A 25,132-nucleotide genomic window follows, 5' to 3' on the forward strand; every position below is an offset into this window, starting at 1 on the left:
TGAAATTTTTAACACATGGAATATGTCTTTCAACAGCTCGTGCTTTGGCAGAGTAATGTTTTGAAGACAGATATTTATCACTTCACATGTCCTTTATGTGCCTCACTAAGCTCAAGCACTTCACTCTGAAAATAACTCTGGTTCAATGTGGGAAGTCTGACTGCCCACCCCCAGGCTGCCGGGGAGGGATCCACTTTACACTTCTTTGGGGCCCATGTGTCTGAGGCTGGTTGACCAACTGGATCTGACAGCACTAAGATCATATTGCTCAAAGCTCTGCCTGCACTACTTCTAACAGTGCAACTCACCTACCAAACCTGCAAACATGGAGGAGGAAGGACTACAAACCCATGCTTTTTTTTTGGTTGGGAAAATCTAAAGGAGAATTTGGACTTTGAGTTCAAACACTGCATTATAATTCTAATTCAAATTCCGACCTATTGAAAATAATTAATGGTTTTCATGTTGAAAATCATGAGTTGATCAACTCTGCAGACCTTTTAATGCCACAGTGATGCTGCTGGGTCCTCGTGACATGCAACGAGACGGCTGTGTCTCAGGAGCTTCGCCTCCCAGCACTCGTTTAATGTGGCCCATGCTGTAACTGTAGATTGAGTCTGTAGAAAGACCCAGGCTGGAGGTGGGGTCCACTTTGGCTATATAGACCTGGAATCAAATTCATAAAAAACACACCAAAAAGATATTTCAGTTTAAATAAATAAAAAAAAAAAACACTTCAGTACAGTTAGGTTTCAATACTTATTTCAATTAGGTTGACTGTTACTGACAAAAATTTTATTTATTCCAGGTCAAGACTTCCTACGAACTCAACCATGTTTGGACATTCTTGTCCAGACAAATGCCTTTTTTAAATAGCGAAAACCTAAAATGCAATTCCTGAACACAGTATCTCACTTTGAAAGCCTGGCTGACAGCAGAATCCAACATGACCCAGTCCATCCTGCCATTCACCCTGACAGTACCAATGAAGAAATCCTGTGGTTTAACCTCCTGTTGAGTCAAAGTGCAAGTATTAGGTGACAAAAAGTATATAATTATTCATAAAAAATTACTAAAAGTGAAAGAACAACGTGCTCACATCTTTAAAAACCCGTAAATCCGCCACACAAACAACAACTTTGACACGGTGGTCATCTCTCTGCGAGGAAAGGCTGAGCGAATCAGCAGAGTGGACATCTGCTAAGGAGTAAAAATAACACAAAAAAGAAGCAGAACTCAAACTCAACAGCTAAGAAAAATCAGAAAACATTTTTTAAATAGTTAACAAATTGGTGAATTACAGTTGCTCTTCACATTGTTTGAGTTTTAATAAGGACCTTCAATTTTGAAAGAAAATAATTTTCCATAAACATTCAACTTATATTAGCTACAATTAGATTCTAGGATACAGAATTTTTTTGTATCCTCTTAAGTTGTTCAGTCTATCACTATTCCTTACATGCTACGTCTCGTTAGCCATCATCCTGTTCTATTTTTAGTCTTCCTGTCAGAGACTGGACTGTACCTGAGCTGCTCCCTTCACTCAGCCCTCTGCTGTAGCTTTTAGGCATGTGCATGGCAACTGACTGACGGGGGGATGAACTCCCCAGAGCTGTGAGACCTGAGGACTGGGACACAGAGCTGGAGGGTCCAGGAGACGGACAGAGAGACAAACTACCTGTCTTCAGCTTATCGTTCTCAGTCTTCAGGTTCTCCACTGTCATCTGCAAAAACAAAATCACAACCGTTTCAGGACAGTTATTTAAAAAAACGTGCTGTGAATACTTGCAAAGATGCTCTGAAACTTTCTGATTGTAGTGAATACTTAAATATTTACGTATTCATCATAAAAAATTCATAAATATACAAGCACATACCTGCATGTTGGTCATGGCCTCCTGCAGCTGCTCCAGCTGATGTGCAGAGCTTAAAGCCTCCAGGCGGATGTCTGTCAGCTTCCGCTCCTTCTCCCACAGCTCTGAGCGCAGCTCTGTTACAACTTTATCATCTGCCACATCATCTCCTTCACAGAGTCTGAAAAACAAAAGATCACATCACTAAAGATTCTAGAAAAAACCAGCAGATTGAGCAATACCAAACAATCATCAAGAATTAACAGTTTTTGGAGGCTTACCCTTCCGATGAGATAGAGGCAGAGGATTTCATTTGAGGGCTAACTCCAGGAATGTTGACCTTTGGGGAAGAAGGTGCAGAAGATTCTGGAGTGGCGATCTCTTCGATGTCAGCATACGGCCCCGACTTTGAGCCTTTCTTACTGAAAGCTTTGTTGAAGGAGCTACGTAGCTGGTTAGAGGAGGTAGAAACTCAGATCAGCATTGTGCAATGGTTTTGAAAACACTTAAAACAACCAAAAATGTGAAATCTGGTAGTATTACATGAAAAATGGCTCCCAGGTTAACTTTTGAAAGCAATTTAATGAAAACTCTCTTTTGCATGTATGAGTTCTGAGAAAATGATGAGTAAATAGAAATGAATGATTCACAGCTGATGTACTGTAGATGTTGATAATGTCTGCTATAAAACTGGTGTCTCTAAAAAATGTGTGTAAAATCCCTCAAAAAAGTTGAAATACATGCAGACAGATATGTCAGATTATGCAATGAGATGATATTATGAGGAGCTTAATGAGTAAATAAAATGCAAACACAAACATTTCCTAAGTATGACTCATTAAAAACATGCAGCTTTCACCATGACTTACCTCAAAGACCTAAAATAAAAAAAGGAGCATGAAGGAGAGAATAGAGTCATACTTAATACCATGTGGATAACAAAAGGAGGAGAATCAAAAACATGCATGATAATGCAGGATCATTGTCTGGTTTCTTTTGTCACCTTCAAAATGCTTTTGTGCTTGATTGTTTTGTTCTGGTTTCTAAGATGCATGTTCTAAGAGTCAGTCAGCTTTTTCAAAATTTGGTCACATTTACCTGGTTTTGCCTATCAATTCAACCTACTTGCATGGTTCTCTGCTTTTGTGGACAGATTTGGTCATTATTATTTTTGTAGAAGAATCTATTCTTTCAAGTATACGTTTTCCTGCAGGCTTTGCTTAGGTTCTAAATTTAATATAATTTGTTATTTCTGTTTCCCCTCATTGTGTCTTTTAAGCATCATTATCATAGAATTCTCTTCCTCAAACTCTTTTATGCAAAGTCTGGGCCAATCATGCTTGTAGGATTGTTTTACAAGCTAAAAAAGTTATATTTCAAAACATTTTTATGCTTCTCTATTATTTCAGACTGGTTTTCTTGGAATTACTATAAATGCAAGAATTTCACTGGACATATGTTAGAAATAATGCAGAATTGATAGAAAAAGATACATAATCGTTTAAATTTTATTCTATATTGCTGATACACTTGGCTATGAATCATTCAAGACAGCTTCTTTTGAAGACAATAGTTTATCTCATCACCTGAATAGAATAGTCTTTTATGCAAAAGTAGCAAAAGAAATACATAATTTCTGTAACCTCAGACTCCTTGACGTCTTATAGCTTAATACTGATTAACGTTTGTGCTGTCATTTCCTCACCCAACTCTTCTTTTTCTTCTTCTTGGCCTCTTGCTCCTTGAGACTTCCCATGCTTGAATGGCTTGTAGTGCTTGTGAGACTAGAGATGCTCTCTGATGAGTTCTGTCGATTTATCAGCAGCTCTGGGTAACAGCAGGTAAAACAATCTGTTAATACTCCAAAAACCGCATGTGGAGGGGTTTACGTAAGGAATGACATTATGTACCTTTAGGAGTGATTTCTGGGTTACTGAGAGCAGTTTGAATGATTTCTTGGGCTTCTGTATTTTTGGCTTTTAAAACTTCAATGGTCTGTTTCAATTCAGTGAGCTCGGAGTCCTGTAGAAAGAAAACAATGTCAGGTCACAGTAGCTGACTCGCTGAACAGAGTCTGTTTTGAGCTGAAGAGTAGCAGTCAGGTTCTCACTCAGGTTTTTAGGTTGTGTTAAGTAGTTGATGACAACATTAACTATTCTGCCATGTAAACTTTGACCCTTACCTATTTTCCTGGATAAACAGTACAGCTACATCTCAGACTTTTCACAAGACAGAATGTTATAGATCCTGATGGATCAAACTATAAAAGATTGAACACATAGGGTTCAAAGTTTTACAAAGTTGTATGTAAATGGACCACAGAGATTTTGTAAGCAATGTGCTTTAGACAGATGAGAGCAGAATAAAGATGGTAGCAGAGCATAATGTTTAGATAAAGGCAAATGCAGCATTTCAGCATACTAGCTGTCAAAATTGACGGTGGAGGGGTGATGATTAAGACATTTTTTATGTCTGCAAGACCATTTAAAACAATGTCGTAATTTATTTTTTATTTCTTATCATAGCCAATGACATCCTGTGCAGCAATTCACTATTTCTCTCATGTACAAACAGACTCGTTATGAGGCAAAACATATTTCATTTGTGGCATGATACCAACAAGATACCTTTTGTTCTGAGGAGACTGATAGTGTCTGCAGGCGTGCTGTCATCAGTGCAAGACTCTGCTCAAAGGCTGCAACCAGATTAGCCTGTAAGAGGAATAAAGAGAGGTGAATGGCCACAGAGGCAAACGATGTGTGCAGATGGGAATGGGTGATAGTATGAGTCATGAGCTGAAAAAAATCGTTCTGCAACCTCACTCAGCACATCAAACAAATGTCTCTCTGTGGTTAAGTGGGGGAGAAATGAAGGGAGGTAGCAGTCAAACAGCTGTGGATGATGTCAGAGTTGAAAGCAAACATTAGGATAATGATGGTGAGGCAGAGCAGCAATGTGAAGTCAACCCTAATGTAGCAACTGGCAAATCATACATCCCCTGCGCTCTGATAGCATCATAATTTTTATGCCTTATTCTCATAAAAAAACAAAAAACAAAACATAAGTAGGACATTAGGAAGTAGAAAACAAAAAATGATGGAATGACATGCAAAAAGACTCCAATTGAGAACTGAGGTGAGGAGTAAACCCTGAGGGATTTTTTCTCTATATATTTCTCTATATATGAGGCACGTATCGTAACCATAATTTCTTCAGTCTGCTAAAAGATTTAGAGAAAATCTTATAATGTATATATTTGTCGCATTCAGAGGGAAATATTGGTTTGTTCTATATGGAAACAGGAACAAGAAAAAGCCACAAAGGTTGCAAAAAAATTAGCAAAAAGCACAAATGATGCTGTTAAAGTTTAGAAATCAGATGTTGAAATGGTGGTGGAGAGAAATAAGACAGCTGCATTATGGAAATTATTTATTGCTGTTGCTCGAGCCAATGGGATGCACCATGCTACACCACAACCCCAACAGAAAATTACAGTTCAACACAGTACTCTGCTCTAACAAACCTGGCCTAGCTGTAACACCCAGCATCCAGAGTTGTGTCATTGGGAAGCAGGCAGGGGGCAGCAGTGAGTCCAGCAGTCAATACAACCAAGGTAAAAAGAAAGGGACAGATGCATTAGATCTGGGGAAAAAAGTCTTATGCAAGTCATATAAAAACACATACACACACGCACACACACAGAAGTGGGCTTCCTACACTCCCATCAGCCCTTTAACAAATATACCAAATCAAAAACACTGCTTCTTTCATAGATTTGTTAATGAAATTCTGAGATTGTTTCTGTTAAATCAGTCAGATTTATGCATTAAAAGCTGAACAAGTAAATAATACAATGAAGAAGAAGGGTGCAAATGTTTTCAGGTAAAACTATAAAAACTGAGAGCCTCAGGTTTAATGGTTAAAAGGTGGTGAAAATGTGTTCCTAATTAGATGAATAACGGACTAATAATAATCAAGTCAACTTGCTTCCGACTAAAAGTGATTAGAAAAGAAGGCGATGACTGTACATACATTAGCAGAAAGCTGCATTGTCAGGTCAGCCACCTTTTCCTGGGACGACTCCAGCTCTCGTCTCAACTTCCGAATTTGCTGCAGAAAAAAAAAAAAAACCCTAATCAGGCCTAAGCTGCAAGACAACTTGATCTTCAGTCAAAACTGCGAAAGTATTAAAGACTATTTTGGATATTAAACTCGATGATGCAATGGTGGATTGTGATAACACTACTTTACAACCACAATTTACAATTTTGTTTTTTATTGAGGACATTACACCACAAAAAGGAACTACAAAGTGAGTATGGAGAGCATGCACCGAGAACTGTATTGGGTCTGGACTGTGTTTATTAGATTTTGGGGAAGGGTGCTGGAGTTCAAAGAATATTAGAGATAAAACAAAATGAGTTATGAGCCGGTGAGATAAAGATCTGTGGCCTTCCTGGAACACTGTGAACACAGTCAGATGACTGGACACATTCCAACAAGTCTCACAGATGAGATATAACATGAACCTTACCTCTCCTTGTATTCTTTCCTCACTCTTATGAAGCATCAACACAAGAAAAGGGGATTGAGTTGGGAATTAAGTCTAATTACATTTACAATATAAAATAACTATTTATCTGAGGTTTCAAATACAAAACCTTAAAAATTAAAACAAAACATGGCTGTATCTTTACCATTTTCATATCTATTTGACGAAAACATTCTATGATGAAGCAGTTTTTGAAAAAAACTTAACCTTGTGAGAAGTTTCAAATTTTATTAAGAAGAAATTTGTCAATACTATAAAATATATAATTTAGATAGCTTAAAGCATAAGAATGAAACTACGGCAAACATAAGATAGATAAACAATTTTATTTATTCATATAAAACAACTGTGTTGACTCACCGCAGAATAGTTAGATGAAGCATTGGATGCCAAAGAGAGCACAGAGCCGTGCACTGAAGAAGAAAAAGGAAATATATTACTCCATGAAAAAGCTAACAGTTTCTTTCACAGGGATACTGATTTCAGTAAGAAAAAAAGAACTTTCTTAAAAACTCTCTCTTTGACAATTAGATGTCAAGGTTTTGGAAAATAAAAACGTCAAGTTATTAAGAACATGACTGCAGAGAAATAATTTAAGAATATGATTGTCTTTATGAACATTAAAATTATAAATAAATCTGAGTTGACTTATTTTTTACTGTGCGTAGCAAATCTTAAGAAAATAAACAATGAAAAAGTAAAGTAAATATATGTGAATACAAACTATAATCAATCACTAAAAATTATACTATTAGACTGTGTTGCAAGAAGTGTTAGCTCAAATCTTGATTTAATTCACTATAACTTATAACACTTCTTTGCATCTTGCTTGGCCATGAAAGCAAACTGTTTATGTTGAAATATTCAACCACAAGAGAAGAAAAGAAACAACATTCACCATCCTCTCCTGGTTCGCGGAAGGATCCGGATCGCATCATACTTTTTGGCCGGTCAGCAAGAGACATACTGCTGCCCAGAGGGGAAGATCCATACAGATCGCAGGCTGGGTCACTGGAGGGGCCTGTGCTGTTAGAGCGTGATATCCTTGGGGTGCCACATGAAATTGGGGCAACTATTGTGCAAAAGAAGCAAACAAAAGGATAAAACTCAGTCCCACAAACACAGCAAGCATGGCTTTACTTGAGTATAAGACACTTATTCCAATGACTGAATGAAAGGCAGAACCATGGTTAAATAAATGTTTCAAAAACTGGTCTAAAAGTCTACAGTCAGGAGATTATCATCTTTGCATCATAATCTCACAGTTTTAGGAAATCTTTTTCAAAACTGGAACAGACACACTCACCAATGTTGGTTAGAGTAGTTTTGCTGGAGGAAGGGTGGAGAAGGCGGGTGGGTGAAGGTAGCTGAGGGGGGGTGTTGCTCTCTGTCATGCTCACTATGGTGTGAGAGTGGCGTCTTCCCGGCTTGCTTCCATCGCTGTCTGAGAGGCTTGACCCATAGCGCCTAAGAAAAGGTTGTTTTAAGTGAAAACAGTGATGTCAAACTACACTGAATTTATAAACAAGCAATGATATTTGGACTTACTCTAAGCCTTTCTTTGGCAAAGTATTCCGGTCCGTTTGCATACTGCAAAAAACAGAGAAAACAAATTGATCTGCATTACTTCCAGCAAAAAACTGTTATTGTCTTAAGAATCACAATTACCAACAGATATTTCTTGGATTTCATTAGAAATCCTGCCAAAACATCCTATTTTTGTATCACTATTTCTACATTTGAGCCATTTCATAAACTATACACTTTAAAAAGTCACGTGTGCGATTGTCTAAATGTGCAGTTGCTTGCCAGAAAATAGATTGGATGATCTTCACCTTGAAAGAACAGCGATTCTGTGATGGAGCCAAACTTTTACCTCTTATTCAAAATGACAAGTCACACTTTCTGCTGTCATAAAAGTCCCACAAAATCAAAATGGATTGGTTTGGTGACTGCCAAGTATTAATGCTTACTTTACAAAACAAGAGTACAGCAAATTATCAGTGGCAAGGACAAATGCAGTTCTTTCTGCCAATATTGTTTTAGTGCCTGTGTCATAGTCAGTGGTCCTCAAATGTGAGCTCTGAGCCAGTTAATACAAAATTTACTCAGATTACTCTAAAATGTCTGGGAGAGCTTTTGGCTTTCACATTTAATTCAGAGAATTAATTTGAAATTAAGAGTAACAACACCTGCAATCTGCATCCTTATGTAAGGAAATAAAAATATAGTATAGGCTGATGAAAACATCTTTTACCACAATCTATGTTAAATAAAAATTGCAAACTTGCCTATCCGAGAGATTGAGTGACGTCCTACTCCCACCCCTCCAGGTTCCTGAAGTCCTCTCTTCTTTATCGCTCATATCTTGTGGTACCAACCTTACGCTGGAGGGCACACTCATCTGTAGGGGTAGAGACTCCAAGCTGCGATGCATGCCAGAAAGTTTGGGGTAGAGCATGGGGGATCCACTTAAGCTCAGGCTTTCGCTGGTATAGGTGGGGGAATCAATGTGGAGGACAGGAGCTGGGCTTGGAGTAAGACGGGTGGATGTGTGGGAAGCAGCCAGGTCTTGAAGTTTAGAGTATGGTGGTATTTTAGGTGGAAGGTCCTGGATGGTCACACAAGAGTCAAGACTGTTTGAATTCATCTTGTCCAGATGAGCCAAGCTTGGAGGGCGACCAAGAGACTTGGTATTCAGCATCCTAGGAATCAAGAAAGGCAAAATATGTCAAAACAAAAACAGGATAAAAAAAAATCTGCACCCCTCCTGACCCCGCTAGGGACTATGGTATAAGAAAATGGATGGATATTAAAACAATATATCATGTGTTTAAGGGAGCTCATTGTAGTTTCACTTTACAAAGTCTTGGTGGAACTGTTTTTAAGACTTATCTGCAGTATAAATACACAAAAACCTAGCTCCCATTCCTCAGCTTTCCATTAATACATTCTTTTGTGAGGGCTGTTAGGATTACTGTTGACATTAAGATAACTAGAGCACTTATTCTGTAAACCAACACTGCTTTGTTGTGCTAATACAAGTCGTAAAATTTCAAGCCAAACTTCCATGGCTTGAAAAAAGGAAAGGTAAGAGAAATGCAATTTAATGAGACCTTGGTGTTGTGGGAGAGGACAGTTCAGGGTATTTGCTGCTGCTTGTGCGTCTCAGGCCGTGAAGTTTCAGAGTTGGCTCTCCTGCACACTCTGACTGGCCGTCGTCTCCCTTCAGAGACCCACAGTCCACAGCCTTGGCCTTGGCCCGTTCCTTTTCTTTTTCTCTGTCTGTCTGGTTCACAGGGCCTGTACTCGTTCTGCTCATCATTTTACCACTGCAGCCACTTGACTCTTTAATCCTGGGCCCTGTGGAAGCGATGGGTACAGGTTTCAAACTCAACAGAGTGGGGTCAATAGTTCCACTGGCAGGGCGTGTTGCTGGGCGTCCGATCACACTCAAAGCACTCGATTTGGCTGGTCGGGGCAGGCTGCGGTATTGAATGCTGTTTCGGGCATTTGGCCCCAGGAAGCCATGCTCGCTGCTAGCATCGAAACTGTTCTTTCTGCCCAAGCTCGTTCCTCCACCTACAGGCTTGACGGGGATGCCAGATGACTTGGGTGTTTTCCCCACTGTAGCAGAGCTTCCGGGGATATGGGCGCCCCCTGCTGTCATAACAGAAGCGGTACCAGTGGCTGTTGACATTTTCTTGTAGCCAAAGGAACCTCCAGCAGAGGGTTTGACCAAACCTGAAGGGGGCTTACGGTGTTCTCCGTGAAAATCTCTGCCAGCATCTGAACGGGAACGTTGTAGGCCAGCAGTTTTGATGGAAATTTTAGATTTGTCCAGAGGCTTCTCACTTTTTGGTGCTGCAGAAACAACAACAAAAAAATGGAATGGATATTTTAGAACTACTGAGACATGTAGCTAAATTTCTAATACAGTCTTTGCAAGCAGATACTTGGAGAATAAGTTAATTTTCAATAACTATTTAGATGGCAAGTATTCTTACTCACTATTTATTAGTATAAACCTGACATTGGCAGATTTTATGAATATTTTAAAACAGGATTGGCAAAAAAGATGTCAAAAATGAAAGTTATCGTTTCAAAAATACATATTTCAAACAAGAACATAAAGGAGGTGAAAGTGGAGATTAATAAATGTAATGTCCACTTCTTTGTGGCAAGTACCTGGAATTTTTAAATAAAATTATTAAGCAGGTAATTTCATACCTTACCGATAAGAGAAAACATGCCAATCATGCCAAGTAAGTAAAAGAGCAAGACTTATTTTTTAAGGAATAGATCTATCATACATGTTTGATTTTATATGTTATTTTTTTTATTTATTGGTACAGGTTTCCTCAGTCATTAGTTCAGGTCTTCGCCCAAATGCATTACATTCAGTTAATGGCACTTTTCTGGTTCCATGTAATGACTCGTCTCTCCTACAGATATAATTAGTTTCCATCACTCATTGTCAGATCCTTCTGTTAACTGCCCTACTTATTTAGCTGTCCTCCTCTTTCCTCACCTCCTAGTTGATTGGCCTACTTGTTGTTATCACGACAGTATACATCTGTTATAGATAACATTATTTTAATTATAATATTCAATATAATATGGTTTTTGCCATAGTGAGACAAATAGTGACAAATACAGTCAGCATTTCTGTTTAACTACTTTAAAAATCAAGAGTATATCATATTTTAAATAATGGTAATATATTGTGAGAATCTCATAAGAACCCAAAGCTGTTCCTATTGAAAATAAACATTGATATGCATAAGTCCAAAATACTTTGGATTCTTTGTTTGCGCTTAATACCGGATATAATAGATTAATTTATGTCAAAACATGAAATTAGCTCTGGAAAAAAAGTCAAAGCAAAACATAAAAAACAAAAACAAAGGAGTGATTATTTTAAAATACTGTCTTTTTGATTATAAAAAAATAATCAAGAAAATTCATCAAAATATTTCTGCAGACATAGATTGTAAAAAATAATAATAGCCAGGATGCATAACTTTAAAATGGTATTGGTCTTCTTACATGTAGTGTGCAGAATGGATCAGATTCAGACTTTCATTAGCAAATGCATCTCTTCAATGATCCAGATAACAAGCAGGCATTTGGCTTGACTGTTACATAAACACACTGATTCATGTTTGCCTTCAGAAGTTGGGGAGATAATTGATTACATGGATTTTCATCTTAAAACAATCTAAAAATAGTAACTGTGGGCAGAATTCCTGAAAGAAGATAAACAGGATGAAATCTAGATGAGACCACTATGCAACAGTCTCACCTGCAACCTTGAGCATACTCTGGGAGGTATGGGTAATAGGGGAAGTCACGCCCACGGGAGGATTTCTGCCTTTCTTGAAAGTTCCTGGTTGACCCAAACTCTGAGGCTTCTTCAAATCGGCTTTAACCCCAAAATCTTCGCTGAGGCTCGGTGGCTTCTTTCTCCACTTGCTTGGGGCTTCAGATTTGAGGCTTCCTGAGTTGAAGCTGCAGCTGTCAAGCTTGTGGCTGGCTTTGCCATCCTCGCTGTACCAAGAAAGGCCACTTTCTACCAGAGATCGCTTCTCTGCATCAGTGCGGAGCTGAAGAAAGAAAAGGAGAAGACACAATCAGATGTAGCCTTTATTATCTTTAGAATCAACTGGTGTCAGTAATTTTGCTTTGGATCCTATTTGCATTCCAGAAAAAAATAGAAAGATAAACTGATGCACCATAAGAAAACTGAAGACGACCGCAGATTAAATAAAATGAAGTTTAAAAAATGTATGGATTTAAAATTTTGTAAGACAAACTAAAATATCTTGAGTTGAAAAATGTAAATGTGCTATTTTTAGAAAAATGACATTAATTGATATCATGTGGTGCAAGTGGAGGTGGCACTAAGGACAAAACCACGCATGCTGTTTCTTGGCATGTTATTAAAGTGATATAAAACGGCAGATGGCTCATAGAGCGGCAGTAATGGCCATGTCGTCCAACCAAGCATTCTCCAGTTTAGCAAAAGCAAACCCATTGTTTGTCTACAAAAAGGCAGAGACGCTGACAAGACATTTTAGCATCAAAATTTGTGATTTCTTGAAGAGATGATGCAATGTTTGTGTCCTGCGTAATTTTTTTAAAACAGTCTTTCAAAAACATTCAAATTGAATTACGTTCATGACTGATTAATATATATATATATATATATATATATATATATATATATATATATATATATATATATATATATATATATATATATATATATATATATATATATATATATATATTGCATTTCTGCAATTTCAATGCAGAAATGCAATATATATATTGCAATTTCCGCAATTTCAATGCCAGGTAATGATTTTAAGATCCATATATATAGCCTGTCACAATTTGGACCATAATTTGCTTCTAAACAATTAATGCCACACACCATCTCATACAATCAATATGTGTGCCACCCTAAGATTTAAGACACTGTTAAACTCTGAATGTGCACTCTTCACAGAGGGGGCTTACATCCAAGGGAAAATAAAAACAAGCAGAGCTTATCTTATTAGAAGGAACATTAATCCACACTGGAATGGAGAGAAAATGCATTTTTACAGCTCACCATAACAGAGGAGCTCCGTCTTGATCCCAAAGGTGTGGTGGGCAGGGAGTTCAAAGATGAGCTGGCATTGAATTCCTCTGAGCTGAGGTTCTCTGAGCCGTCACCATCACTGAGTCCGCTGCTGATGGAGCTGCTCTCATCCCAGCTGAAACAAAACAAGATAATCGCTTAAAAAAGCGTTTAGTCTGCCTTAAAAGAGCAGAAAAGAACAAATATACGGTTGCAGAGCATGGAAAATGTCTGTTTGTAGACATTAGATTGGCTATGGAGTCAACAAAACCACTGCATTAAACAAAACAAGAACTAACATATTAGTTGATACATAAATATTAAATCATAATTTTCTTTCATGTCATAAATCTCTCACTTCATTCGCGCACACAAACCAAAACACATGTAACGCTACAGTTTCATTATATGTGTAAGGTCAAATGCAACATGAGAAAACCAAAATTAACAATACGGTTTTCTTTAAAAAACTCAAAAACATGATTAGTCAAAATAAGGTTATAAATCAACCCAAAGTTGCGACATCAGAAATAATTCAAGTGTGGTCTGCCATGTCTTACACTGGCACTTTGTGTAAAAAGGGGTGATTAGCTTTGACAAGTTTTTATGAGCTTTTCCTTCATGTCTCAATGGACCTCTAAGTCACCTTGAAACAGACAATGCTTGACTGGCAAAAATTACAGGGGTGGACAGTCTCTGCACAACCTAAATCTTGCCCTGGAAGTCAGACTGCTCACACTGGAACACATTGAAAAGCTAGTCATTGTGCAACAAATTGTGTTGTACAATGACTAGCAAATTGTGCACCCTTTTTTTAACAAGTTGTTCACCTTTTCAGTCAACAAACATCATCAGTGCAAGAGACCATTCAAGTCTAATAGGAGGGTATAGTTTTCTACTCTGAGCAAAGTGATATCTGCTGAGACCATAAAAAGAATTCCAGCTCCCTTTCTCCATAATTATGATATGGTTACCAGTGATTATTACCACTGGTAACCACAGACGGTAATAAAATTTGCGTTGGCACGCAAAAATATGGCCTAGTGGAAAAGGTAAATTAATGTGATCATTTCAAGTCATTGCTTGAGTTGAATCAGTTCTTCCCCTCTTCTTTTGACTTCTCCTCTGAGCTGAAAATGCCCTTTGTGGGTATGAAGTCTGCAATTAGCAAAGGCAGGGAACATGGGATTGCACAGAAAAGCACAGGGAGACAAAAATGGCTTGTACACATTCAGAATTGAATATAATCACATGGCAGGAAATGGGTGGCATGGCTGAAGTTGTAAAACAGAGCAGTGGCTGTGAGTTTCACTTCTTTAAGGTGCTGATTTGGATATTTATATAAGTGACAGCTTAGAAACTGATTTGTGATTATGGGTGAATAGCTTCAAAGTTTGAGTTCAAAAACAAGAGAAAATAGGTTTGATTTAATATTTTCAAAAATATTTCCAACACTGTCGACTCTTGGATTAGTTTAACGATTCCCATTCAGTGCAAATTTCTGTGGTATTCTCAGACAATAGCTCCTCTGTGAGGGGCGACACAGAGGGGCCGTGAATAACCCCACAGGGATGTCAACTTTTAGAGGAAGGCCTGTGGGTTGTTGATATTACAAGCCAAGTTGTCTGCTGAGGTAAAATCCAGACAGGGAGAGTGTAGGAGTACAACAACGGAGTGCATGTTTGGTGGGGCAATTGACTGGTGTTTCTTGCTTTCTATGGCTGCCCTCCAAAGTCTTTCTGATGCTAGTCTGACATGTGATTCACTGACAGGCTGGAGAGTGTAAGAAAGTGAGGACATTCCAACAACTTTTACATAGTTGGTAGGATATAAACAGTAATCTAAAGGCTAAAGGTATAGGTAAACATTCTGCATGTAAACAGATTGTAAACAACTTTATCTTTAGAATACCTTCTGATTTCACCTTGGTTTCAAACAAGAAGACCAAGAAAATGTGTCTTGTACAGTCCCTATCAAAAGTGTAAGCACCTCTGTTAAATTTTCAGGTTTTTATGAGGTTAAGATTTTTGTTTTATCTTTGTAGAGTAGTCCACATATAAGGTGCTATAGACTATGTCATGCAATTCAACTGAAAAATAACCTTAAAAAAAGGTACAATAATTTAAGTAAATTATTGGTCTCTTGAAACTCCTGATTCAGTTTCTGCATTCGGTGTTCTCTGATATGGGATGGGTCTATTCATCATCTCAAAGCAAGCAACAGCATTTTTCCATTCTGCTTTGAAAATATTCTCCATATGCAGTGAGGATATTTCTTGTTCACAGTCGTCTGTAGGTGACTATCACAATTGGCACCAGACTGTATCACATTATTCTTCAGTGGTTTGGAAAGTTTTAACCAATTAATTCAGTATTTCTTTGTTTTATGATTCATGCAATGGAACATTTTATTTGTCACCTGCATAGCAGAGTTTATTGAAACTGGCAGTAGGTAGCCCGTACAGATGAGTAAAGGATGGAACAAGTTGTTTATGTGTAAATAGTCCTGAACCATGAAATAAGCTTTTTGCAAAGAAGGACATGTTTGTACATTTCTAAAAAAGCATATACATAATTGCTTATAGCTGTAATATATGCACATTTAAGTAAAATACATACATTTTTTTTAACATGGTGGTCCTTTTGAACCTCCCTAACAGAGGTACATTTCAGTAAGGGAGATAGTTAACAGCCACATTACAGTGTCCATTCAAAATTTTGTCAATAATTTTACAACCAAATACAATCAGTATTTTTTCTTTTTTAATCACACGTGTTTTTTCCCCCTGTGAAAGTACTCAATATGTTTGCGTTATTTCAATTATTACTTCATAATGCAACATGCTATAGTGGTCGACGTCTATTTAAAAAGCATTCAAATTAACGAAAACCGCGTATCCTGTTTAAATGTACCGAAAAGTGCACGAAGAGTCGCAGTTACCTTGGTGTAAAAAGTAAAGTCCTTCTTGATCCTACCGCTGACCGCAACGGAGGCACTTTCAAAACACGACCGCTCATTTGTGCCTTTTTTCTAGCTCTCCACTTTAAGTGACAGTAAATCCTCTTAATTGTCCGTAAGCGAGTACTATTCACATCCACTGAAAGCAGAGAGCCATTCTCAGCACTCATTCAGCCGGCAGAAAGGAGTCAGGCTACACCCATCCCCAAATGAAAAACCAGAGGGAGACGGGACGCGCGAGCGAGACAGCGCGCGCGCGAGAGAGAGAGAGCTGACTCCGATGTTTAATGAAAGGATGATCACCAATGACGACGCAAAACCCTTAACCTTAGCTTGCTTTTCTAGGAAGTTAACACACTTATCAGTTAATTTCCTGTTTAAAAAAATCGTTATAGTAGTCAATTAACTTAAAAACGTCCTTGAATTTAGCTCTAAATGGAGGCTATTTGTGATTGGATCTTATACATATATATATTTTCCAGGCACGTAGTTTAATTTTATAGTGAAATCAAGTGACTATGTTATATTTATTGTTATAAAAATTTTATGTATATACTATACCAACATAATTTAAAATAAATTTGACTTTGCAATTTGATGGTTTGAAATTGGCGTCTGTATCTTTAAGATTACTTTGCCCAATACTCCACTTCCGCATATCATCACAATAATACTCCTCCAGGATGCTGTTTACAACCGTTCTTAAGCTCATGGAACTGAGAAGTAGTTCGTATGATAAGCGCAGAAGATGCGCAGTTCCACCAAGTGTTTTCTCCCGAATGACCGCTGGGGAAGATTGAAGGATTTCTCAAATATGCATGAATTATGATATAAAGCTTAAAAAAGTTGTTTTTACATAATAACCCTTTAATAAAATCTAAAAAAGGACAAAGCAGTCAAAAGCCAGCCTATAATTTTGCAAATAGTTTGGCTTTTATGTTCTCTACAAAATTATTTATCATATAAGACATTTTTTAAATGCAGTATGGAAAAAAAATGAACTTCTAGGTAGAAATCTAAATCTCTGCAAGTGAAACCACAAGCCCACAGATGACACAAGGATCTCCAGTGATGCATGAGCAGCTTTGGAAAACCCAACCTCCCCCTCTCATTAGGAGTGGAACAGTTATATTCATTACAATTTCTGGTGATCTCATGTCAGTAAAACACTCCAGGAGGTCAAACCTTTGGGACAAGACGGATTTGCACCCCATCCACATCATCAGTCTTGATTTGTAAATCCTCTAAGTTAGTTAGAATAAAAATGAGTGTTCAAACGTGACCAAACAACAGGGAAGTTATTTCAAAACATAACAGACAAATTATATGTTTTTCTGTATCAGTGATATTTTAAATGAATGTTAATAAATGCACAGAAGCTATTTCTATGACACAGTGAAACATATCTACGGTCTTTTCAGGAAAGCTGCAACTTTTTATTTTGTTGTGCTTTCTACAATGTTTGTATCTGCAGGTCAATCTGCAGATAAATGGAGATTAGAAATTTGTTAGAAATTGTCCATAATTTATTTCAAGACTTTTGTACACACCTTTACCTTAAGTGTAAATAATTATAATATTATTGGAGAACACTATTTCTTCTGGTGTCTGTTGATTTTCTTTGCTTTGCTCACAAGGATCATAAATCAGTGGTTTGCATAACTGTTGATCACATATGGCATTTATTCCTTATTATCCTTAAAAGAATGAATATTTGTCTTCCAAGAATGATATTTGATCTGAATTGTTTACAGGGCAAAAAAAGTGTGTCGGTGCTCACATATCCTGTTTATCTCAGCCAGACCACACTCTTACAGAAAAAGCTGTCATCCAAACAGCCTTCCAGCAATGTTTGCACTTTATAGTAACAACTGAACTACACTGATAAGCAAATGGGTTGTGTAAGAAAACATCCTCTGTAAATTTGCTTTGTATGTTTTGTAAAGCTGCCAGCGTGAGGTTTTTGGGACATTAACACTTGGCAAATGCAGAAAGATATCAAAGTATTTGGCTTTGGCTGAGGCATAAAACGTTCTTACATTATGACCTTTAATTTTAGTCGCCTTTGATCTCTTATTTTTGCTGTTTCTTCACTTTTGGTAAACTGGTCCAGTGTCACTGTTAAAACAACATCAGACATAAAAAATGACAGAAATGACTAATTTAATTTAAAGATTAGTTCGGCACTTATAAGCTTAATCTGAATAGCAGTTTGACAGAAAAGAGGGTGAAGAGAACATAGAAAAACGTGGCAAAATGACCCAGCACAGGCACTTTGAGGACTATAATCTCTGTACGTGGGTCAAAGCCACCCAGTGCCCCAAGGCTACTTCATGTTAATGAAGGCACTCCTTATAATTTGTTTTTTTTAATCAAATATAATCTGTAAAGTAGTACATAAAATCATAGCTAATCTAGCTGCATAATAGGTTGAAAAATAAGTCAACAAATTTGTGTTTTGCAATAAAGCAATCTGTTGAGCAACAATTAATCCAGTCGGACAGCTGCACCAGGCAGTGCTGTTCCTAGTCATTCAAAAAGTCAACCTCTCTATTATAAGTCTCAAAATGTACAATCTGCACTGCATCTAATACTTTATACTTTGCATTTCTGCAGATTTAATGCTAGGTAATGATTTTAAGACACCAGCAGAGGGCAGAAATAAGTCAAGCTCACCCTGGTATAAAAATGTAATGTTCATCCTCCTTCACAGTGTATCAAAATGAAGCACCACTTAGCATTCAGAAAACTAAACGGCTTTTGAATCAGAGGAGGAGTAGACATTTGTCTGTTGCATCCAATTCTGAAGCACAGTGTGGGAAATTACTACAAAAAAGAAAGCATCAGAGCATAGCACCATGAGCAGGGGATTTATGTCAGCATAGGTTTATTTCATTTCAAACAAACAAAGATGGAAAAAGAAGCACAATCTTGGATCCTCCTGGTGCATGATTTTGATTCGTATCAAGGTTGACCACAGCCACGCAAATAGGATTGGGCAGCTTTCATTGCAGAACAGTGAAGTAAATGGTTCTGAGATGCATCAGTGACTGTCACAGTATATTCACCATATATGTATGGGGCCTAGAAAAATGGACATGGCAGTTGATGACTGGCCTAGAAAATTAATGTGGAGTCAAGATCAGTGTGATCGGACAGATGAAGTCTGAAATCCCACTGAAGCAGCCGACAAAAAAAGTCTCATGTGGTAACAAATCTGACAACTATTCAACCATTTTAATATTATCTGGTTTAATAGGTTTCTTCTAATCTGTGTTTATGTTCAAAATTCTTTTTTTGCTGAGTAGCTGCTTGCTGTGAAGAGATTATGCTCAAAAAACCCCCATAACTAACCATTAAAAAATCATTTCTGTACCAACTTTGGGAAACTTTCCACCTGGGGCTGAACAGCACGCACCACAAACATATCCAGACGACCACACGCAGACATGATACAGGGATGATTCATACTCCCGGGGGAGCTGCTGTAATGGTTTATTATTCACAGCGCAGAGGACTCCAGTGAAGGTAAAGGCGCTTTTGGTTTTAGGGGAGTCTTTGTAAGTCAGTGTTCAATGACCCTTGTAGAGAGCTCCATATTGACCCCAGATGGGTTTTAAAGAGACTGTGGGAAATTATGTGCTCTGTTGGTTTAACAGTAACCAACAGTCTGTTATGGTAGACATAATTCTACCATAATAGACTGTATTATGTCTCTTAAACAAATCTAAACTACAAATTTGTAGTCTTTAAAATTATGTAGTGATAGTCAGAAAGACTCAGAAATTATAAATACTTTTCACTGGACCTCATAAAATTGTATTCTCTAACGTGTTTGTCACAGACAAAAGCAGCAACTTTTGTACTGATAGATTTAAATGGGTCAAAAAAATATGGGAGGCAGTCAGGGAGGTACAAAGTGACTAAGACCAGAACTTAGACAGGAAAGGGAAATTAAACACAGACTGCTGAGGGAACCGATCCAGGATCGGATGACTGCAGCAAACCTTTGGCGCATAATGGATTGCATTTGTCAATAGACAGTTTCCAGCGAGTGAGCAAGTATGAGCAAGGCTGTTAGTATTTCAACATTTCAAAAACTGACCTACATATGGCACATTCAAAACATTAGATATTCACTAACTACTGACCACGTAACTTGGGTTGGGGCAGCATACCTTTGCTGATGTTGCAAAATGAGTCAAATTCTTTTCTCTAGATCACAGAAGCAAGGGAAGAATTTATCACACACAAAGTGATATGTCCTAAACCTAAGTTAGCTAATGAAGCTACATTTCAGCACAATTACTGTCACTGCTAATCTAGGGAATCCCATCTTGTAAACAAATAACATGCGCACTGTTTTGTCCCTCAAAGAGTAATTATAAAAAAAAAATCTGTCTCATAATAGCTTCTCTACAGTCATTTACTTGAATAGCTGCTTTTTCTCCAGATTTTCAGCCCTTTTATTTCACACACAAACCATCAGCTGAATCTCTCACATGCATCCTTCACACATTCATTTGCTCAGCAGCTCCCACACTGACACACAAGGCAGCCCATCACTGGGTCAGTGGAAGACGGTTGCCATGGCAGCCCATCCCGAGCTGTGTTGGTGCTTGATTATGATCAGCGGTGATGCTGAACCAGCCTATGTCCTTTACTTTGCACTGCTGCCTCTGTGCTGCTGTATAGACAAAGCCCCATAAATGTTTAAATATATACTATGGTCCCATTGTGTAAAGATATATAAAGAAAAATGTGTAATATGTGACACTATGAACATCCTGTTGCCAGTATTTTAATTGTATCTGAAAACTGAACCAAACGAATTATCATAAAAGAAAGATCAAATATATTTTTGCCATAATTTGAGCAGTGGAGATAGTATTTTTGGACAAAATAAAAAAAAAGAAACTAATGTCAGTGATCAACTATCAACCTGTCCCGTTTGGCCACTAAAATAGACATCAGAATCCCAAAAAGGACAATTGCGTTGGACAATGGATGGAATTGTACTGTGTTTGAAAATGCAATTGTTCATTGAGTTCATTTGAGTTGCACTTTCTTTATAACGAGAAAGATAAATTGTCCATCCATTCCTTGCAGAGGTGGCTGCAGCATAAGATTTGTGTTAATATTATGTTACTGAGCATTTCATCAATTGGTCTTTAGATAAACCAAACCCATCCACATACACAGATGTAATTTCACCAAATTTACCTTAGAAAAGGACTTTTGAAAACATACGTTTTAAATCAGGTCAGGGAGAAATAAAAAAATAAAAATAAAAACAAAAGAAAGTATGATTATTGTTGGTTCATTGCTTACATTTTGGATCACCCACTATTTTCAATAAAAAAGAGAATAGGGTTATAATGGTGTCTTAGTTTTACAAACAAATGTATGATGTCTTACGATGTCTAAAATTATTATTTATAATTCTAGTTAAAATTTTAAGTGTAGGAAAATAGACTATGAATTGTGTATGGATAATTCAAGGAATTTCTGACTGACAGACTGAACAGAGGTCAAGTTTAAGCAAATACATAGTATGTTGTTGAAACAGATTATTAGTGCTGAAGCTAAAGTGATTAGAATCATGCAGCACAGTTATTATACAGACACACAGTATTGCCTGGACTGATTGAATAAGTCCATCCTTATTTCACAAGCAATGTACTGTTTGAGACTACAAAACTGAGAAACAGCATGATCATTTTTATCCACAAATCTATATGTAGAATCAGTCATATAAAATTACTTGTGAAAAGATGACATTTGTAAAAATAAAATAAGTCATTCTGTTAAGTCTAGTTTCAGCTCACTATCTAAAGATAAGAAAAAGCTGGGCTTTTAGTGAAAGGGAACAGAAATTGCACATCCTCTTTACAGTCGATTTTCAGCTGGTTTCCATGGTTACCATGCAGGAGCCTGGTCTATTTTCAAAACCAGGGAGTTAATGGTTCTCAATGAGGCGAACTGTAAGTGTGTGTAGGGGGATGTAGTAAGAATGCAAATGGTTCACACATTTTGTAGGAAAAGAACTGGGAGCTCGGGCTTCTGCACTCGCTTCAGAAAGTGGATTAGCTTTTTATCTGCTCCAAAGGTTGTTCTGATATTTATGAGGAGGAATTAATATTTGTGACATAGCACCACCACAGAGGTTTTTCCACTGCAGAAATAAGTACATTTTCTTCTAATTCCATGTAAAGAGTAACGAGAAAAGCATAAGAATTTACGGTTTCAGCAGATTCCAAGTTGAAGAATGTAAATCATCATCAAATGGATCTGTCTATCTAATGGGTTTATCCATTTAATGTATATAGCTTTTGTGCCTTGGCACACAACATGATGAGCTGTTCTTAAGAAAAAAATATTCTTTGCATAACTTATAACTTACTCAATATCTGGGCTGCATATGTGAGATAAAAAGCAAGGCAAATGGGTCGCAGTCATACTCTCACATAAATGTATCTGGATTGGTGTGTGATACATGTAAATTTAAGTAGATTGTAAGAGATATATTCTGCACTTCATTTTCTTTTTATCCATCTTTTTCATCCCATTCCAACAAACCCAATTCCAACTTGTTCCAATTTAATTGTTCTATTTTCTTGCTCTAATTTCAAATAACTTTAAATGTATGTCATCTCTTCTCTTCTTCTTACCACACACAGTAAGAATGTGACCTGGCACACAGGGCCTCGAGAGTGCTCCAGAGGCTGAGCTTAAATCCATCCACATGTGCAACAAAGATAAAGCTGCTACTCCACTCTGGAGAACTGTCCTTGATTCTTTTTATGCCGCTCTCCGAGTCTCACCGTCTTCTGAAAGTTGTGGGAGGAAATTAAATGACACACAAAGGACGGTAAATGACAAGTGCCAGTGACAGTTCAGTGCACTGAAAAGAAAAACAACACAAAAAAGAGGAAAAACACATTAAAATTTCCACCTGTGAGTTGTAAACTGTTTAATACATTTGGCACTTTCTGCATCCTTACACCAAGTGAGGGGCTATATACTTTGCAATTTTATGAGATTCACAATCGAGACAAATAAGATGTTATAGTCAACAAATAGTCTCTTTAGGAAAGCCGTAAATGTTTTCACTCCAAAGTTTGCAAATTATATCTGTTTAATAAGCCAGGACAGTATCATACCAGCTCGAGCCATTGGTTGGGTACCAGTATCAACAACTCATGCAGCTGTTGGAGCCAGATGCCCTATTTTTTTGGACTGGTTCCTGGACATCGTTTTGACTATGACACTGATCACCTCAAAGTAAGACAGAACTTTTTAAAAGTGTCTGGGTAGGAACAAGTTAAAGTTAAAAATAGAATGATGAAGACATGGTTTCATGATGTTGGTTTAATGTGTTTTTGAGTGGCTAAACCCACAGTTTCTCTGAGGAGTTGCTGATTGCATACTGTGTAATTTTTTTCTTTGCTCTGCTGAAAAAACAAATGTGGCAAATAGTGTTTTGAATAACCAGGCCAAGACTGCGCAATGGTTCTGCTTCCTTTTCTCTCTTACGAAGGTGCAACATAGAGGTTTTTCATGCAGCAAAGGAATCTGAAGAAACATTTCCTTTGTCTCTCTGAAGACTAAAGGGAGGCCTCGTGTGTTTTGAATTTGTTCCAAGTTGGTGACGTTTTGTCCAGATGTGGACATTATCAATGCTCCCTTCTCCAATCTTCAACTCTAGCTCTGACACACACAACAGCTTTCAACATAGATGCACATTCACACACACCTTCCCCCCTTTTCTCCCCTCCTATTCGCTCCACCGCATTTGTCATTACTGTGCCATGTATTCTTATAACCGCTGTTTTGCTGACATTTATATTTTTAGTTAGTCTTGAAGCTGTTTTTCAGTGTTCTGTTCTCTTGATCATAATTTTGATTAGCTGATTTAAATCTCTGATTATTCATCAACTTTCAACCACTAAACAATTTACATGATTAGTAGTACCAGCACAGAAAGAGACGTTAAAATACCACTACTCTCTTTATCAAATGTTTCAGACATCAATATCAGATGAGCAGTTTCTTGACATAAAGTGTGACGTTTTTTCTTTTTCTTTCAAATTCTGCTCATTGGTGTGAATTTGACATCCCGGTCTTCAGTGATTTTTACTCTGACCTGATTTATTAAATGCCATGCTTTCTCATCACTATTTTAACAGACAGGTGAGAATGTGGCATTTTTTGAACTTATAATGCATTCCTCATTGGTTTCTGCTATAACGATAAAAGTTTAAAAGCTTCCTTTCTCACCCATTTGCCAAGTTGTCATCGTCATCATCTGGCAGGCTCTTTCCTTGAAGGTCAGTATCACTCAGGTAACCAGACTTGAGATCAGGATCATCGTCAAGACCTTCGATGAGTTCAATGCGGGACGTGCTACTAAGGCGACTGGAGCAGCGAGCAGGCATGGTGTGGGCTGTGTACTGGGAGGAGCTCTTACTGCCCGGATATCCGCCACCTGTGGAAGATGGGGCATCGCCAGCCTGAAGACGAGGACTAGACTGACCATGGCGCCAGGACAGAGGTGAGGAGCGGTTCGACATGCTGGAAATGCTGCGGGCATTGGTCTCATCACTGTCATAGCCCATATTGCTGCTGTCCATGCAGCTACAAAGATACAGAGAAGGTTCCGAGGGTTCAACAGTTGTATTTGACTAAAAAAGCTTAATATGTGCAAAGTGTCACATGTGTTCAGAAGAGCACATTTTGCTTTCTTTTAAAGGAATCCTTTAAATAAGCTAGTCCTTTAAAGAAACTCATATTACGTTGCTTTTGAAGTAGATAAAATGTCAAACATTCTTCATGACAAGTTACGGCATGAAACATGAAGATACAAACAAGCATGACCTGATATTGTGGTCCTGATATTTTTAAATGCAGTTAAATGCAGCAATATGTGTGTGAATCCCAAAGTTTACTTGTTTTATAAGTAGGTCAGGGTTAAAAACGCCAAGCCTCGAGCATCTGCTATGTCTGTGGATTGCACAACTCGATGAACCGAGTCAACCAAATAAATAATGCAAAGTCTGTAGATATTTTTATCTGTTCTTCGTGGATAATTTATAATTGAGAACACGTTTTTTGTATACAAATGGCATCTACAAGAGCCAG

General features: G+C 37.6%; 1 protein-coding gene across 3 annotated transcripts in view; it reads right to left on the reverse strand.

Moving 5' to 3' along the window:
• Nucleotides 1-25,132, reverse strand: part of nav1b (neuron navigator 1b) — a 40,651-nt gene that overhangs the window by 6,237 nt on the left and 9,282 nt on the right. Inside the window, exons 3-22 of one of the 3 annotated variants that reach the window (XM_055050047.1) lie at nt 24,272-24,628; nt 13,025-13,169; nt 11,711-12,011; nt 9,522-10,269; nt 8,697-9,110; nt 7,954-7,995; nt 7,712-7,872; nt 7,304-7,477; nt 6,766-6,818; nt 6,388-6,411; nt 5,886-5,963; nt 4,481-4,564; nt 3,764-3,875; nt 3,559-3,680; nt 2,135-2,304; nt 1,878-2,034; nt 1,526-1,724; nt 1,100-1,200; nt 916-1,011; nt 498-666 (exon numbers count right to left, since the gene is read on the reverse strand). In XM_055050047.1, coding sequence (XP_054906022.1) covers nt 498-666; nt 916-1,011; nt 1,100-1,200; nt 1,526-1,724; nt 1,878-2,034; nt 2,135-2,304; nt 3,559-3,680; nt 3,764-3,875; nt 4,481-4,564; nt 5,886-5,963; nt 6,388-6,411; nt 6,766-6,818; nt 7,304-7,477; nt 7,712-7,872; nt 7,954-7,995; nt 8,697-9,110; nt 9,522-10,269; nt 11,711-12,011; nt 13,025-13,169; nt 24,272-24,628 — 3,707 coding nt within the window. Of the gene's footprint in view, nt 1-497; nt 667-915; nt 1,012-1,099; nt 1,201-1,525; nt 1,725-1,877; nt 2,035-2,134; nt 2,305-3,558; nt 3,681-3,763; nt 3,876-4,480; nt 4,565-5,885; nt 5,964-6,387; nt 6,412-6,765; nt 6,819-7,303; nt 7,478-7,711; nt 7,873-7,953; nt 7,996-8,696; nt 9,111-9,521; nt 10,270-11,710; nt 12,012-13,024; nt 13,170-15,973; nt 16,174-24,271; nt 24,629-25,132 lie in introns of those variants that run through there. The other 2 variants (XM_055050048.1, XM_055050049.1) reach the window with 2 other exon arrangements.

This window comes from Poeciliopsis prolifica, unplaced genomic scaffold (genome assembly GCF_027474105.1).
Source record: "Poeciliopsis prolifica strain line A6 unplaced genomic scaffold, Auburn_PproV2 SCAFFOLD030, whole genome shotgun sequence".
NCBI classification, from domain to species: domain Eukaryota; kingdom Metazoa; phylum Chordata; class Actinopteri; order Cyprinodontiformes; family Poeciliidae; genus Poeciliopsis; species Poeciliopsis prolifica.